Below are 14,247 nucleotides of genomic sequence, written 5' to 3' on the forward strand. Positions count from 1 at the left end.
TACCTCCTCTTCCTCAAGTCTCCGCAGTGAGTCGCTGATGTACTTGACATGCTGAGTAGTCAGAGTGACCAGAGCAGTGTAGCGAGTGCGGAGATCCATAAACTGAATAGAAATGAGAAGAATGAGGACTTGTTGTGGGCAAGTATCTCATATGAAAAGATATAATCTGCAGTTGCTTACCTCCTGCGTTATGACATCAGAGGAAGACAGCATTCGTCTGCGTTTCATTGGGGACTTCTGCTGTGATTCTACAAAAGCCTTGTACGTCATCAGCTGTAGTTCATAATCCTGTGTTAAAAGAAAACATTTCAGCAGAGCTGGAGATACGTCACTATATGCAATCCTAGACAGACTATGTATATTAGGTCATATATTACTTAAACTTAAACATCCAGAGCAGCAGAGATAGAAACTTTATGTAGAAATTGTCAGATTGCGTTCTATGTTACTAACCTTCACAGACACAGAGTACTGCTGGGACAGAGTCTGACATTCATCCAGACGAGACTGATTCCGCTCTATTTCAGCCACCAGTGCCTTAGAAATAAGAATCATTTATTATATCAGTGTACAGTGCTCAATAAATTGACTAAATAAAAGGTAGTAATCAGGACCGAAGGATGAATGTTGGTAACTGGCCAGTAGAGATAATTGTTACACAGACAGGTTTTCATATTCAACTTACAGTGGACCCTCCCAAAAATCTGAAGCCACTAATATAAAGAACTTAAAAGGCATTGTAGCATGACATAAGGCCCATATGAGCTGCTGCATACATTCTACCAATGTCTAGATCCCAACAGAAAGGAGTCTGGCTGATGGCGGTAGAAAACAGGCTTTGGGTTATTGTTCAAAAATATCCCATAAACGCTCAGTAGGATTCAGATCTAGTTACTAAGAAGGCCATGATATATGGATAACATCAGTGTCATTTTCAAACATGTTATGTGAATTGGGTGACAGTGATCCTGGAAAATAAACTTCCCATCAGGAAAGAACTGCTAAAACATCAGGTGAAGATGATAACTATGTAACTTTAAGAAGCGATTAGCAATAACCCTTATATCTAATGGAATGACTGCACCAAAAGCAGGTAAAGATAATAATGTACCGACAACATTGCAGTACCACCATAAGCCTCTTTACAGTTGTGCGAACTTGCACTTTCAGCTATTGCATTTCATAAGAGAATGTAAAACCTGCACTTGAACATTTGTCAAGGACATGGGGGGTCATTCTGAGTTGATCGCTAGCTGCATTCATTCGCTGTGCAGCGATGAGGCAAAAAAACAGCACTTCTGCGCATGCGTATGCGGCGGCGCAATGCGCACGAGCGACGTACTTTTACAACGGCCGATGTAGTTTCACACAGGGTCTAGCGAAGCTTTTCAGTCGCACTGCTGACCGCACAGTGATTGACATGAAGTGGGCGTTTCTGGGTGTCAACTGACCGTTTTCAGGGAGTGTTCATAAAAACGCAGGCGTGCCAGGAAAAACGAAGGCGTGGCTGGGCGAACGCGGGCGTGTTTATGATGTCAAAACAGGAACTGAATAGTCTGAAGTGATCGCAAACGCTGAGCAGATTTTGAGCTACTCAGAAACTACAAAAATATTTTGTAGTCGCTCTGCGATCCTTTCGTTCGCACTTCTGCTAAGCAAAAAAACACTCCCAGTGGGCGGCGGCATAGTGTTTGCACTGCTGCAAAAAACTGCTAGCGAGCGATCAACTCGGAATGACCCCCATGGTGAAGGAGGATACATGTGATCATAGCACCTTCCCCCACTGCTCAACTATTCTATTGTCTGATCACTGAACTTGCAATTTGAACAGTCAGGTGTGGGAAGGCTCAGGTTTATGCACTGCAGCCTGGCTATGACATCCTGCTTTGTGTCAATTCCGTTCAGCAGTTTTTACTAAATTGGCTGATCATACGAAGTGTTTAAATTTGTAGTTAAATGATTTTCAGCTGCTCGCCAGTGTTACCATTAATAAATTATCAAATTAATAAATGTATATAATAAATTTGGAGTATGTGATTTAACCCACTGTTGCCCATTGCAGATTAAGTTTTGCCTTTGAAGTTCTGTGCTCTCACAACCTCAAATAGCCCATAAAGCAAGTTAAAATGGGAGGAATGAGGACTTGTTGTGGGCAGGTGGTCACTGAAGCACTTTTATGCATTATGCATCCTCATGATATCAGGATGTCATTTGTTTAATTTGCACATGAGCTACACTTGTACAGAAGCCCTTGCTTTTAATATGCTTGGTGTCCTTCATTCAACCATGTGTTTCTCTCTACCTGTATCTCTGTGGTACATAACATAATGGAGGTAAGGATGACTCAAGCTGTCAAACACTTTCTGTCCTATCTGCAAGATGAAGTGTGAAGTGTAAGCATCCCTCCATTTACCGTTTGCTGATTCAGCTGCTCAGACAAGACTCTCCTGTCTTCGGACTGTCCAGGTTTCATCATCTCCTGCTGTGATTTTGTTGCCTCTATCCACTGGATCAAGCTGTCGTGACGCTCCCTGTAACTTTTCAGCACTTCTCGGACTGTAGCCAATTCTAATTGCCTGAGTAAACAGAAAAAAAATTAATAAATGGGACCACTTGTCATTTCAAATGAAGTAGGAAAACGGAAGCATAAAGAAAATGGATGTGGATCATCAAATCGACAGTGCCTAGGTCGACAATGTTTAGGTCGACCACTACAGGTCGACAGTCACTAGGTCGACAGGTTCTAAAGGTCGACAGGGTTTCTAGGTCGACATGTGCTATGTCGACAGGTCAACATGAGTTTTTCGTGTTTTTTTTGGTGTCGTTTTCTCCGTACAGTGACCGGGAAGCCCAATTGGTGCACCCTGTTCGCTCGCCATGCTTCGTGCAAGGTGCCTCGCTTCGCTCAGCACAGATTACCGTTCCAATCGTAGTCCACGTGGATCGTTAAGTATGAAAAAGTTCAAAAAAAGAAACATTTTTTAAAAAACTCATGTCAACCTAGCACATGTCAACCTTCAGTCCCTGTCGACCTAGTGACTGTCGACCTATAGTGGTCGACCTAAACATTGTCGACCTAGACAGTGTCGATCTTCAGACCGGATCCCAAAGAAAATACCGTGATTCAAGCTGGTTGTTTACGCCACTCCACCGCTCCCGAAGCTTTTCTGTTCTGTCTTGATAATGATCTACATCAAGACTGCGTTCTTGGGTTTTCTGATTTAGACGTTCCCTTGCTTCTTTTGATTTGGCAAGCTCCTCTTCCAGTGCAGAAATGACATTATCTTTGTCTATTGCCTCCATCTGCCATTGCTGAAAAAGCAACAAGTTAATGTTAGTTACAACATTTCAAAGAGGATGCTCTAAATTATAGGGACAGATCTCCCCTACCTGTAGCAAGTTTTGCTGACCCTGAATCGCAGCCAGATCTGCAGGGATTGTATCCTCCTGACTTAGCCGGGTTTCAAATCCTTTCACCAGAATTTCTGCTCCCTGCAGACTGCGAATAACCACATCTACTGTCTTCAGTCTAGAAATGTGTATAGAAATGGACAAATAATTGACATAACTTTTAACCAGGGTCCAGTTCAATTCATATAATACTTAAAAATTAATTTAAACTATATAACTTACAAAAGCCCATTTACACATTTTTGCATTATGTTTCATATATAGAGCTGGAAAAATAAGAATTTACTTACCGATAATTCTATTTCTCGGAGTCCGTAGTGGATGCTGGGGTTCCTGAAAGGACCATGGGGAATAGCGGCTCCGCAGGAGACAGTGCACAAAAGTAAAGCTTTCCGATCAGGTGGTGTGCACTGGCTCCTCCCCCTATGACCCTCCTCCAAGCCAGTTAGGTACTGTGCCCGGACGAGCGTACACAATAAGGGAGGAATTTTGAATCCCGGGTAAGACTCATACCAGCCACACCAATCACACAGTACAACTTGTGATCTAAACCCAGTTAACAGTATGATAACAGCGGAGCCTCTGAAAAGATGGCTCACAACAATAATAACCCGATTTTTGTAACTATGTACAAGTATTGCAGATAATCCGCACTTGGGATGGGCGCCCAGCATCCACTACGGACTCCGAGAAATAGAATTATCGGTAAGTAAATTCTTATTTTCTCTATCGTCCTAGTGGATGCTGGGGTTCCTGAAAGGACCATGGGGATTATACCAAAGCTCCCAAACGGGCGGGAGAGTGCGGATGACTCTGCAGCACCGAATGAGAGAACTCCAGGTCCTCCTTAGCCAGGATATCAAATTTGTAGAATTTAGCAAACGTGTTTGCCCCTGACCAAGTAGCTGCTCGGCAAAGTTGTAAAGCCGAGACCCCTCGGGCAGCCGCCCAAGATGAGCCCACCTTCCTTGTGGAATGGGCATTTACATATTTTGGCTGTGGCAGGCCTGCCACAGAATGTGCAAGCTGAATTGTATTACACATCCAACTAGCAATAGTCTGCTTAGAAGCAAGAGCACCCAGTTTGTTGGGTGCATACAGGATAACAGCAAGTCAGTTTTCCTGACTCCAGCCGTCCTGGAACATATTTTCAGGGCCCTGACAACATCTAGCAACTTGGAGTCCTCCAAGTCCCTAGTAGGTGCAAGGCACCACAATAAGCTGGTTCAGGTGAAACACTGACACCACCTTAGGGAGAGAACTGGGGACGAGTCCGCAGCTCTGCCCTGTCCGAATGGACAAACAGATATGGGCTTTTTTGAGAAAAAACCACCAATTTGACACTCGCCTGGTCCAGGCCAGGGCCAAGAGCACGGTCACTTTTCATGTGAGATGCTTCAAATCCACAGATTTGACTGGTTTTAAACCAATGTGATTTGAGGAATCCCAGAACTACGTTGAGATCCCACAGTGCCACTGGAGGCACAAAAGGGGGTTGTATATGCAATACTCCCTTGACAAACTTCTGGACTTCAGGAACTGAAGCCAATTCTTTCTGGAAGAAAATCGACAGGGCCGAAATTTGAACCTTAAGGGACCCCAATTTGAGGCCCATAGACACTCCTGTTTGCAGGAAATGCAGGAAACGACGAGTTGAAATTTCTTTGTGGGGCCTTCCTGGCCTCACACCACGCAACATATTTTCGCCACATGTGGTGATAATGTTGTGCGGTCACCTCCTTTCTGGCTTTGACCAGGGTAGGAATGACCTCTTCCGGAATGCCTTTTTCCCTTAGGATCCGGCTTTCCACCGCCATGCCGACAAACGCAGCTGCGGTAAGTCTTGGAACAGACATGGTACTTGCTGAAGCAAGTCCCTTCTTAGCGGCAGAGGCCATAAGACCTCTGTAAGCATCTCTTGAAGTTCCGGGTACCAAGTCCTTCTTGGCCAATCCGGAGCCATGAGTATAGTTCTTACTCCTCTACGTCTTATAATTCTCAGCACCTTAGGTATGAGAAGCAGAGGAGGGAACACATACACCGACTGGTACACCCACGGTGTTACCAGAACGTCCACAGCTATTGCCTGAGGGTCTCTTGACCTGGCGCAATACCTGTCCCGTTTTTTGTTCAGACGGGACGCCATCATGTCCACCTTTGGTATTTCCCAACGGTTTACAATCATGTGGAAAAAACTTCCCGATGAAGTTTCCACTCTCCCGGGTGGAGGTCGTGCCTGCTGAGGAAGTCTGCTTCCCAGTTTCCATTCCCGGGATGAAAAACTGCTGACAGTGCTATCACATGATTTTCCGCCCAGCGAAAAGTCCTTGCAGTTTTTGCCATTGCCCTCCTGCTTCTTGTGTCGCCCTGTCTGTTTACGTGGGCGACTGCCGTGATGTTTTTCCCACTGGATCAATACCGGCTGACCTTGAAGCAGAGGTCTTGCTAAGCTTAGAGCATTATAAATTTACCCTTAGCTCCAGTATATTTAAGTGGAGAAAAGTCTCCAGACTTGATCACACTCCCTGGAAATTTTTTCCTTGTGTGACTGCTCCCCAGCCTCTCGGGCTGGGCTCCGTGGTCACCAGCATCCAATCCTGAATGCCGAATCTGCGGCCCTCTAGAAGATGAGCATTCTATAACCACCACAGGAGAGACACCCTTGTCCTTGGATATAGGGTTATCCGCTGATGCATCTGAAGATGTGATCCGGACCATTTGTCCAGCAGATCCCACTGAAAAGTTCTTGCGTGAAATCTGCCGAATGGAATTGCTTCGTAGGAAGCCACCATTTTTACCAGGACCCTTGTGCAATGCTGCACTGTTTTTAGGAGGTTCCTGACTAGCTCGGATAACTCCCTGGCTTTCTCTTCCGGGAGAAACACCTTTTTCTGGACTGTGTCCAGAATCATCCCTAGGCACAGCAGACGTGTCGTCGGGATCAGCTGCGATTTTGGAATATTTAGAATCCACCCGTGCTGTTGTAGCAGTATCCGAGATAGTGCTACTCCGAGCTCCAACTGTTCCCTGGACTATGCCCTTATCAGGAGATCGTCCAAGTAAGGGATAATTAAGACGCCTTTTCTTCGAAGAAGAATCATCATTTCGGCCATTACCTTGGTAAAGACCCGGGGTGCCGTGGACAATCCAAACGGCAGCGTCTGAAACTGATAGTGACAGTTCTGCACCACGAACCTGAGGTACCCTTAGTGAGAAGGACAAATTTGGGACATAGAGGTAAGCATCCCTGATGTCCCGGGACACTATATAGTCCCCTTCTTCCTGGTTCGTTATCACTGCTCTGAGTGACTCCATCTTGATTTGAACCTTTGTAAGTGTTCAAAAAAATTTTTTAGAATAAATCTCACCTAGCCTTCTGGCTTCAGTACCACAATATAGTGTGGAATAATACCCCTTTTCTTGTAGTAGGAGGGGTAATTTAATTATCACCTGCTGGGAATACAGCTTGTGAATTTTTTCCCATACTGCCTCCTTGTCGGAGGGAGACCTTGGTAAAGCAGACTTCAGGAGCCTGCGAAGGGGAAACGTCTCGACATTCCAATCTGTACCCCTGGGATACTACTTGTAGGATCCAGGGGTCCTGTACGGTCTCAGCGCCATGCTGAGAACTTGTCAGAAGCGGTGGAACGCTTCTGTTCCTGGGAATGGGCTGCCTGCTGCAGTCTTCTTCCCTTTCCTCTATCCCTGGGCAGATATGATCTTATAGGGACGAAAGGACTGAGGCTGAAAAGACGGTGTCTTTTTCTGCAGAGATGTGACTTAGGGTAAAAAACGGTGGATTTTCCAGCAGTTGCCGTGGCCACCAGGTCCGATGGACCGACCCCAAATAACTCCTCTTCCTTTATACGGCAATACACCTTTGTGCCGTTTGGAATCTGCATCACCTGACCACTGTCGTGTCCATAACATCTTCTGGCAGTTATGGACATCGCATTTACTCATGATGCCAGAGTGCAAATATCCCTCTGTGCATCTCGCATATATAGAAATGCATCCTTTAAATGCTCTATAGTCAATAAAATACTGTCCCTGTCAAGGGTATCAATATTTTTAGTCAGGGAATCCGACCAAGCCACCCCAGCTCTGCACATCCAGGCTGAGGCGATCGCTGGTCGCAGTATAACACCAGTATGTGTGTATATACTTTTTATGATATTTTCCAGCCTCCTGTCAGCTGGTCCTTGAGGACGGCCCTATCTATAGACGGTACCGCCACTTGTTTTGATAAGCGTGTGAGCGCCTTATCCACCCTAAGGGGTGTTTCCCAACGCGCCCTAACTTCTGGCGGGAAAGGGTATACCGCCCATAATTTTCTATCGGGGGGAACCCACGCATCATCACACACTTTATTTAATTTATCTGATTCAGGAAAAACTATGGTAGTTTTTTCACATCCCACATAATACCCTCTTTTGTGGTACTTGTAGTATCAGAAATATGTAACACCTCCTTCATTGCCTTTAACGTGTGGCCCTAATAAGGAATACGTTTGTTTATTCACCGTCGACACTGGATTCAGTGTCCCTGTCTGTGTCGACCGACTAAAGTAAACGGGCGTTTTAAAACCCCTGACGGTGTTTTTGAGACGTCTGGACCGGTACTAATTGTTTGTCGGCCGTCTCATGTCGTCAACCGACCTTGCAGCGTGTTGACATTATCACGTAATTCCCTAAATAAGCCATCCATTCCGGTGTCGACTCCCTAGAGAGTGACATCACCATTACAGGCAATTGCTCCGCCTCCTCACCAACATCGTCCTCCTACATGTCGACACACACGTACCGACACACAGCACACACACAGGGAATGCTCTGATAGAGGACAGGACCCACTAGCCCTTTGGAGAGACAGAGGGAGAGTTTGCCAGCACACACCAAAAACGCTATAATTATATAGGGACAACCTTATATAAGTGTTTTCCCTTATAGCATCTTTTTTATATATTTCTAACGCCAAATTAGTGCCCCCCCTCTCTGTTTTAACCCTGTTTCTGTAGTGCAGTGCAGGGGAGAGCCTGGGAGCCTTCCCTCCAGCCTTTCTGTGAGGGAAAATGGCGCTGTGTGCTGAGGAGATAGGCCCCGCCCCTTTTTCGGCGGCCTCGTCTCCCGCTCTTAACGGATTCTGGCAGGGGTTAAATATCTCCATATAGCCTCCGGAGGCTATATGTGAGGTATTTTTAGCCAAAATAGGTATTCATTTGCCTCCCAGGGCGCCCCCCTCCCAGCGCCCTGCACCCTCAGTGACTGCCGTGTGAAGTGTGCTGAGAGGAAAATGGCGCACAGCTGCAGTGCTGTGCGCTACCTTTAGAAGACTGAGGAGTCTTCTGCCGCCGATTCTGGACCTCTTCTTACTTCAGCATCTGCAAGGGGGCCGGCGGCAAGGCTCCGGTGACCATCCAGGCTGTACCTGTGATCGTCCCTCTGGAGCTGGTGTCCAGTAGCCAAGAAGCCAATCCATCCTGCACGCAGGTGAGTTCACTTCTTCTCCCCTAAGTCCCTCGTTGCAGTGATCCTGTTGCCAGCAGGACTCACTGTAAAATAAAAAACCTAAGCTAAACTTTTCTAAGCAGCTCTTTAGGAGAGCCACCTTGATTGCACCCTTCTCGGCCGGGCACAAAAATCTAACTGGCTTGGAGGAGGGTCATAGGGGGAGGAGCCAGTGCACACCACCTGATCGGAAAGCTTTACTTTTGTGCCCTGTCTCCTGCGGAGCCGCTATTCCCCATGGTCCTTTCAGGAACCCCAGCATCCACTAGGACGATAGAGAAATCATTTAAATTAACCACATTTAAATTGTGTTGGACTGAGTGTATGGAGCAGAAGCTGCAAAGTCTACAGCTAATAGGCCCTACACACTGGCCGACATCAGTCAAAGATATGAACGTTCATATCTTTGAGTGTGGAGGCTCCAGCGATGCGCGGCCCCGCACTCGTTCATCGCTGGTCCCCCGCCGGCTGTACATGCAGGCCAATATGGACGAGATCGTCCATATTTGCCTGCACGTCTACGGAGCCAGGTGACGGGGGGAGTGAAGAAACTTCACTCCCTCCATCACTGCCCCTCCGCCGCCGGGTCGCCCGTCGGCCGTATCCGCCGTCAGGCAGCTCGGCGGTGGATCGGCCAATGTGTAGGGCCCTTCAGAGTAGACGAGGTCTTGCACTACCACCAATAACAAGGTAGTAGTACTGCTTTAAAATAAACACTGAACTCTTGAGAAGAATCGTGGAATTGCCTGACTGTCTGACAGCCATATCAACCATATTTCTAAGCCCATAAGAAAAAAAATGAGTCTTTAAAATTGTGTCGGCCTTGTTTCAAGCGCCACCACTTTCAGACAGACATAGGTAACCTGCCGGATTACTTCCCTAATAGATATTATTGTCCTTTTATTTCAACAAAATTCTCATGCTGTTGAAGATTCTAAGGGGCGTCTGACACCAAACCAATCAGATAAGAAATATATTTCTGCAGCCACTTGCCAAATCACAGCAGATTGGAAGAGGCCTATCGCTCCATCCTTCCAGGTAACTTTTCCCAGGATTTGTCACATTTGTAGAATGGAATTTTTGTCTAGCATCTTTAATAACACCTCCCTTGTCTTCTCTAAATATGGGACCCCAGGATTACACATTATAACATTCACTCACTCATCACTTGAGGCACTTTAACTATATGCCTGTTATATCGCCTCATACCTCTCTTTCATTTTTGAGAAACCACTTGGATTCTTCCTTGGCATTGCCACCTTCTCTTCCCTACCACTTCTCTTGCCGCCGCCCCCCCCCCCCCCCCTTCCTTATACAGATTGCTACTTCACTAATCCCCTTTTCCTACTAAAACAGGAACAATGTCACATAACAGGATGATATCCTACATGTATTGCTAGCTCATTTTATCCTTGTAATCTTAACTTTATCTGCTATAATTATGAGGCAGAAGCTTTTATAAATTGCTACTTAATTGCATATTTTAGGTGCAAATTTAAACAAAACTCACATGTAAGGTGGGTACACATTGAGCAATGTTAATGGAGGGCGGAACAATCACTGCTCAGTCCTTCATTAGCATTCATGTTGTCGTTAGCGATATTGTCAATTGTATGTGCAGTACATCAATCCTGACGTTGCTAGAGAACGCGGCCACCAGCACACTGCCCGATATGTAACGATGTGAGCGATATATAGGTCCGATACATCGGATCGGACAACACATCGCTTAGTGTGAACCCTGCGTAAGTGTAAGTCATGTGAGTGCCACTTTCAATTTACACCTGAAACCCGGTAAGTGGCTAACAGAGGCCAACAGCCAAGCATCTGTATACATAGTCACTTTCACAGACACGCCCGCAACACTGCCATAACATGCCACATGATGGAGCATCTTTATACACTAAGACACCTCCTGTCACAGCCCAGAATGCCCTCTACATTTTCAATAAACTTCTCCCTGCGTGCGCCTGAAATTACAACTGCGACTCTGCACATACAATAAGGATGCATGCGCTTAGCAAAAATCACTCCACTACGTCTGACATCGGCAGTGTGTCCACCTCTGAATCAGGCCCTAAGAGATTAAGGGGTACATTTACTAAGCAGTGATAAGAGCGGAGAGGTGAGCCAGTGGAGATATTTCCCCATCAACCAATCAGGAGCTCTGTTTCATTTTATAGTATGCAAATTATAGATGTTACTTCAGTGCTGATTGGTTGATGTGGCAAATTCTCCACTGGCTCACTTCTCCGCTCTTATCACTGCTTAGTAAATGTACCCCTAAAGTAGAGAGAGAGAGACTAAAGGAGAGCGAGTGAAATAAACTAAAGGAGAAAGCATCTATGGAAGAAAGAGACCGAATGCATGCAAAAGAAACTAAATGAGAAAGCTACCACACTAGAGGAAGAGAGACATGCTAGGGAAGAGGCATAGATTATAGGATAGACAAAGGCAGACAGACAAAAGGGATGAGACAGACTCAATGACAAAGTAACTACAGGATAGAGAGAGAGATTGAGAGACTCAAGGAGAAAGTGATTACAAGGAAGGGAGACAGTCCCATATAGGGAAGAGAGGCAGAGACAGACAAGCTAAAGGAAAGAGACTGACTACAGAATTTAAGGGCAGAGGAAAGCACTAAAGTGAAAAAATAATAGGTTCAGATATTAAAAGAAAGTGACAAGATACCGAGAGAGAAAGAGACTAAGAGGAGAGAAAGACACAACAATTGAGAAAAGGAGATTTTTGGATGCTTACAGATGAATCCTTTTCTCTGAATCAAGCTGGGGGCACATGACCATGGGATTGCTGGTGGGGCCATAGGAGCTGGCACATAAATGAAAAAAACCATCACTTTAAGCTTAAGCTCCTCCCCTTTGCAATGCCCAACAGGCCAGTGCATCCTGAAAAGAGCCTGGAATGCTCAAAGATGGCGGAACGGACATCAACCTAAAGGGTTTCATCTATCTACCCAATCCTGGATGATGGTTTTAGGAAACCAGTCATTTTCCCTGTTCAAAAATGGCGGAGCTGACATCAGCCAAAGGGATCGATTTATTCACTTTACAAATGCCTGGATTTACATGTGGAAAGAATAAGAGAAGTGTTACAGGGTATAATTAACCAAACGAACGGCAAGAATAAGTTCAGCCAGACTGACAGTACCAGCGTTGTAAGATAAATCGTACAACTTCCGGCAATGCTGGAACGCACGGGACATCACTTCCGGTCGCGGCTGGAACGCAAACCGCGACACTTCCGGGATAGAATTTCCGGTAACCGCGGAGTTTGTCACAACAGGTGGAAATATTTGTAATTATTTATAGGGGTATAAATACACCTCTAGGAAGAGGTAGCCTCCATCCAAAACTTGAGAAAGGTCAAAGCTACATGACCGAAATGCGTTGTTCTTGGACGGAGGAATCGGGTGGCGAGGACCAGTGAAGCAAGCTAAAGGACTGATACGCTGTATAAACCTTCTGCGGTGGTGCCTAGGCTATTTACAGCCTTGGACCCATGTTGCTTCTTTAAGCTAGCCCACCGCAATCCCACTATATGGTGAGAGATATACATCTATTGCACAGTCACTTTAACTGGTCCAGTTTCACCCATGCACTTTATGTATGCAGATGTCAGTGAGTTTATGAGTTTTAATAAATATGTTTTTTAACCAATCATTTTGTTATAATTTCCGCATTGGTTCACATATCCCCTATTTGAATGAAGGGATACATCTTTAAAACTGAGCGCCAGTGCAAGCTACACTATTGCAACTTTATTTGAATTTTGGGGAATTTATGTGTTTTTCCTTTTTGTGTAGAAGCAAGGCTGCTTTGTGTTATTTGCTGCGCAATATTGTTGTGGTACACCCATCATTTCATTTGGAATGAGAATCAGTAACCCAGTGAAACTGTTGGAACAACAATAAAACAGAACAGGGAAACAACAGTCCAGACAAAACAGTGCACAACTGACAGCGTGAGGGAGGGAACACAGTGTCCCCCTGCCTGAGTTAGAGAAAAGGATTCACAATGAAGTCACTTAAAATTTCCTTTACTCCTTCATCAAGGCTGGGGGACACTGGACCATGGGACATTCAAAAGCCACCCCCAGGTGAGTGAATGTTCTGGCTGCCAGACCAGAGAACTGTATGCCCAAAGTTGGTGTCGCTGGTGGCAAAAAGATGAAAACTAAAAAAAGACTAGTAAACGCGGGGACCATGTAGCTGCCGGCAGACCTGTTCTGTGGAAGCCCGTGCCACACTGCCTAGGAAGTTGCCACTTCCCTAGTAGAATGCACCGGCACCAGGCCCGGTGCTGGCCTCCCGGCATCAGAATGGGCCTGAGTGATGACTCAATGGATCCACGTGCAATGGTCTCCTTAGTAGCATGCCAACCACGTTTCTGAGCATCGTAGAGAACAAGCAGAGAATCTGTGCAACGGACGTATGAAGATTTCACAATGTAGATCTGCAGGGCCAGTTCGTCCCAGTCCCGGGAAGTTATCGATACAGAAAAAAACGGAAGGACAATATCCTGGTTCAGGTGGATGGATGTATCAACTTTTAGTTGGAACGAAGGAACCATACGTAGAACTGCCCTATCATCAAGAAAACTAAGGAATGGTGGACAAAGCACCCAACTCCGAAACCCACCGAGCTGATGCAATGGCCATGAGGAAAACCAACTTCCAAGCAACAGCCTTAAGTTCCACTGAACCTTCTAGACTCAAAATGAGTCTCCCTTGAGAGCTGAGAGGACCAGATTAAGATCCCATAGGGCCACCGGTCGGCCAAAACAGTGGTTAAACCCAGAACAAACCTTGTTAAAAGGTCCAAACCTCTAGAAGAAGGCGCAGACGCCGCTGGAAATAAATTGACATGGCCGAAATCTGTAAAACTGTAAACCCGCCTCCAAACCACCCTGAAGGAAGGCCAAGAATCTAGTAAGGTAAAACCTGGAAGTATGAATCTCACCAGTTTTCGCACCACAAGAAGTAGATCTTACAGACCCAGTTGTAAGTGCACAACAATACCGGTTTCTGGCCCACAACATAGTACAGACCGTCAAAGGAGAAAAACACGTAACCTTGGCACTGCAGCAGCAGAGCTGGCTTTGGTGGAAGATGCTACTCAGGACCGACCAACAACTTGAAAACATTGGTGTACCAGGACCTGTGCAGCCAGTCCGGAGACAATAGGATTACTGTTGCCCATTGATCCTTGATCCGCTAGAGCACCCGAGGCAACATTGGAATCAGGAGAAACAGATATGCCAGATGTAAGTCCCAGGGAACCATAAGGGGATCCACCGCAAAAGCCATTGGG

The 14,247-nt window shown here is 45.9% G+C and overlaps 1 protein-coding gene across 18 annotated transcripts in view; it reads right to left on the minus strand.

Moving 5' to 3' along the window:
• MACF1 (microtubule actin crosslinking factor 1) overlaps positions 1–14,247 on the minus strand; it is a 564,002-nt gene that overhangs the window by 347,791 nt on the left and 201,964 nt on the right. For all 18 annotated transcript variants that reach the window (XM_063954114.1, XM_063954106.1, XM_063954121.1 and 15 more), the window contains 6 exons: positions 3,391–3,529; positions 3,119–3,312; positions 2,414–2,576; positions 454–537; positions 181–288; positions 4–102 (listed from right to left, as the gene is read on the minus strand). In XM_063954114.1, coding sequence (XP_063810184.1) covers positions 4–102; positions 181–288; positions 454–537; positions 2,414–2,576; positions 3,119–3,312; positions 3,391–3,529 — 787 coding nt within the window. The remainder of the gene's footprint in view (positions 1–3; positions 103–180; positions 289–453; positions 538–2,413; positions 2,577–3,118; positions 3,313–3,390; positions 3,530–14,247) is intronic.

The sequence above is a fragment of the Pseudophryne corroboree genome, chromosome 2, assembly GCF_028390025.1.
Source record: "Pseudophryne corroboree isolate aPseCor3 chromosome 2, aPseCor3.hap2, whole genome shotgun sequence".
Taxonomy (NCBI): Eukaryota; Metazoa; Chordata; class Amphibia; order Anura; family Myobatrachidae; genus Pseudophryne; species Pseudophryne corroboree.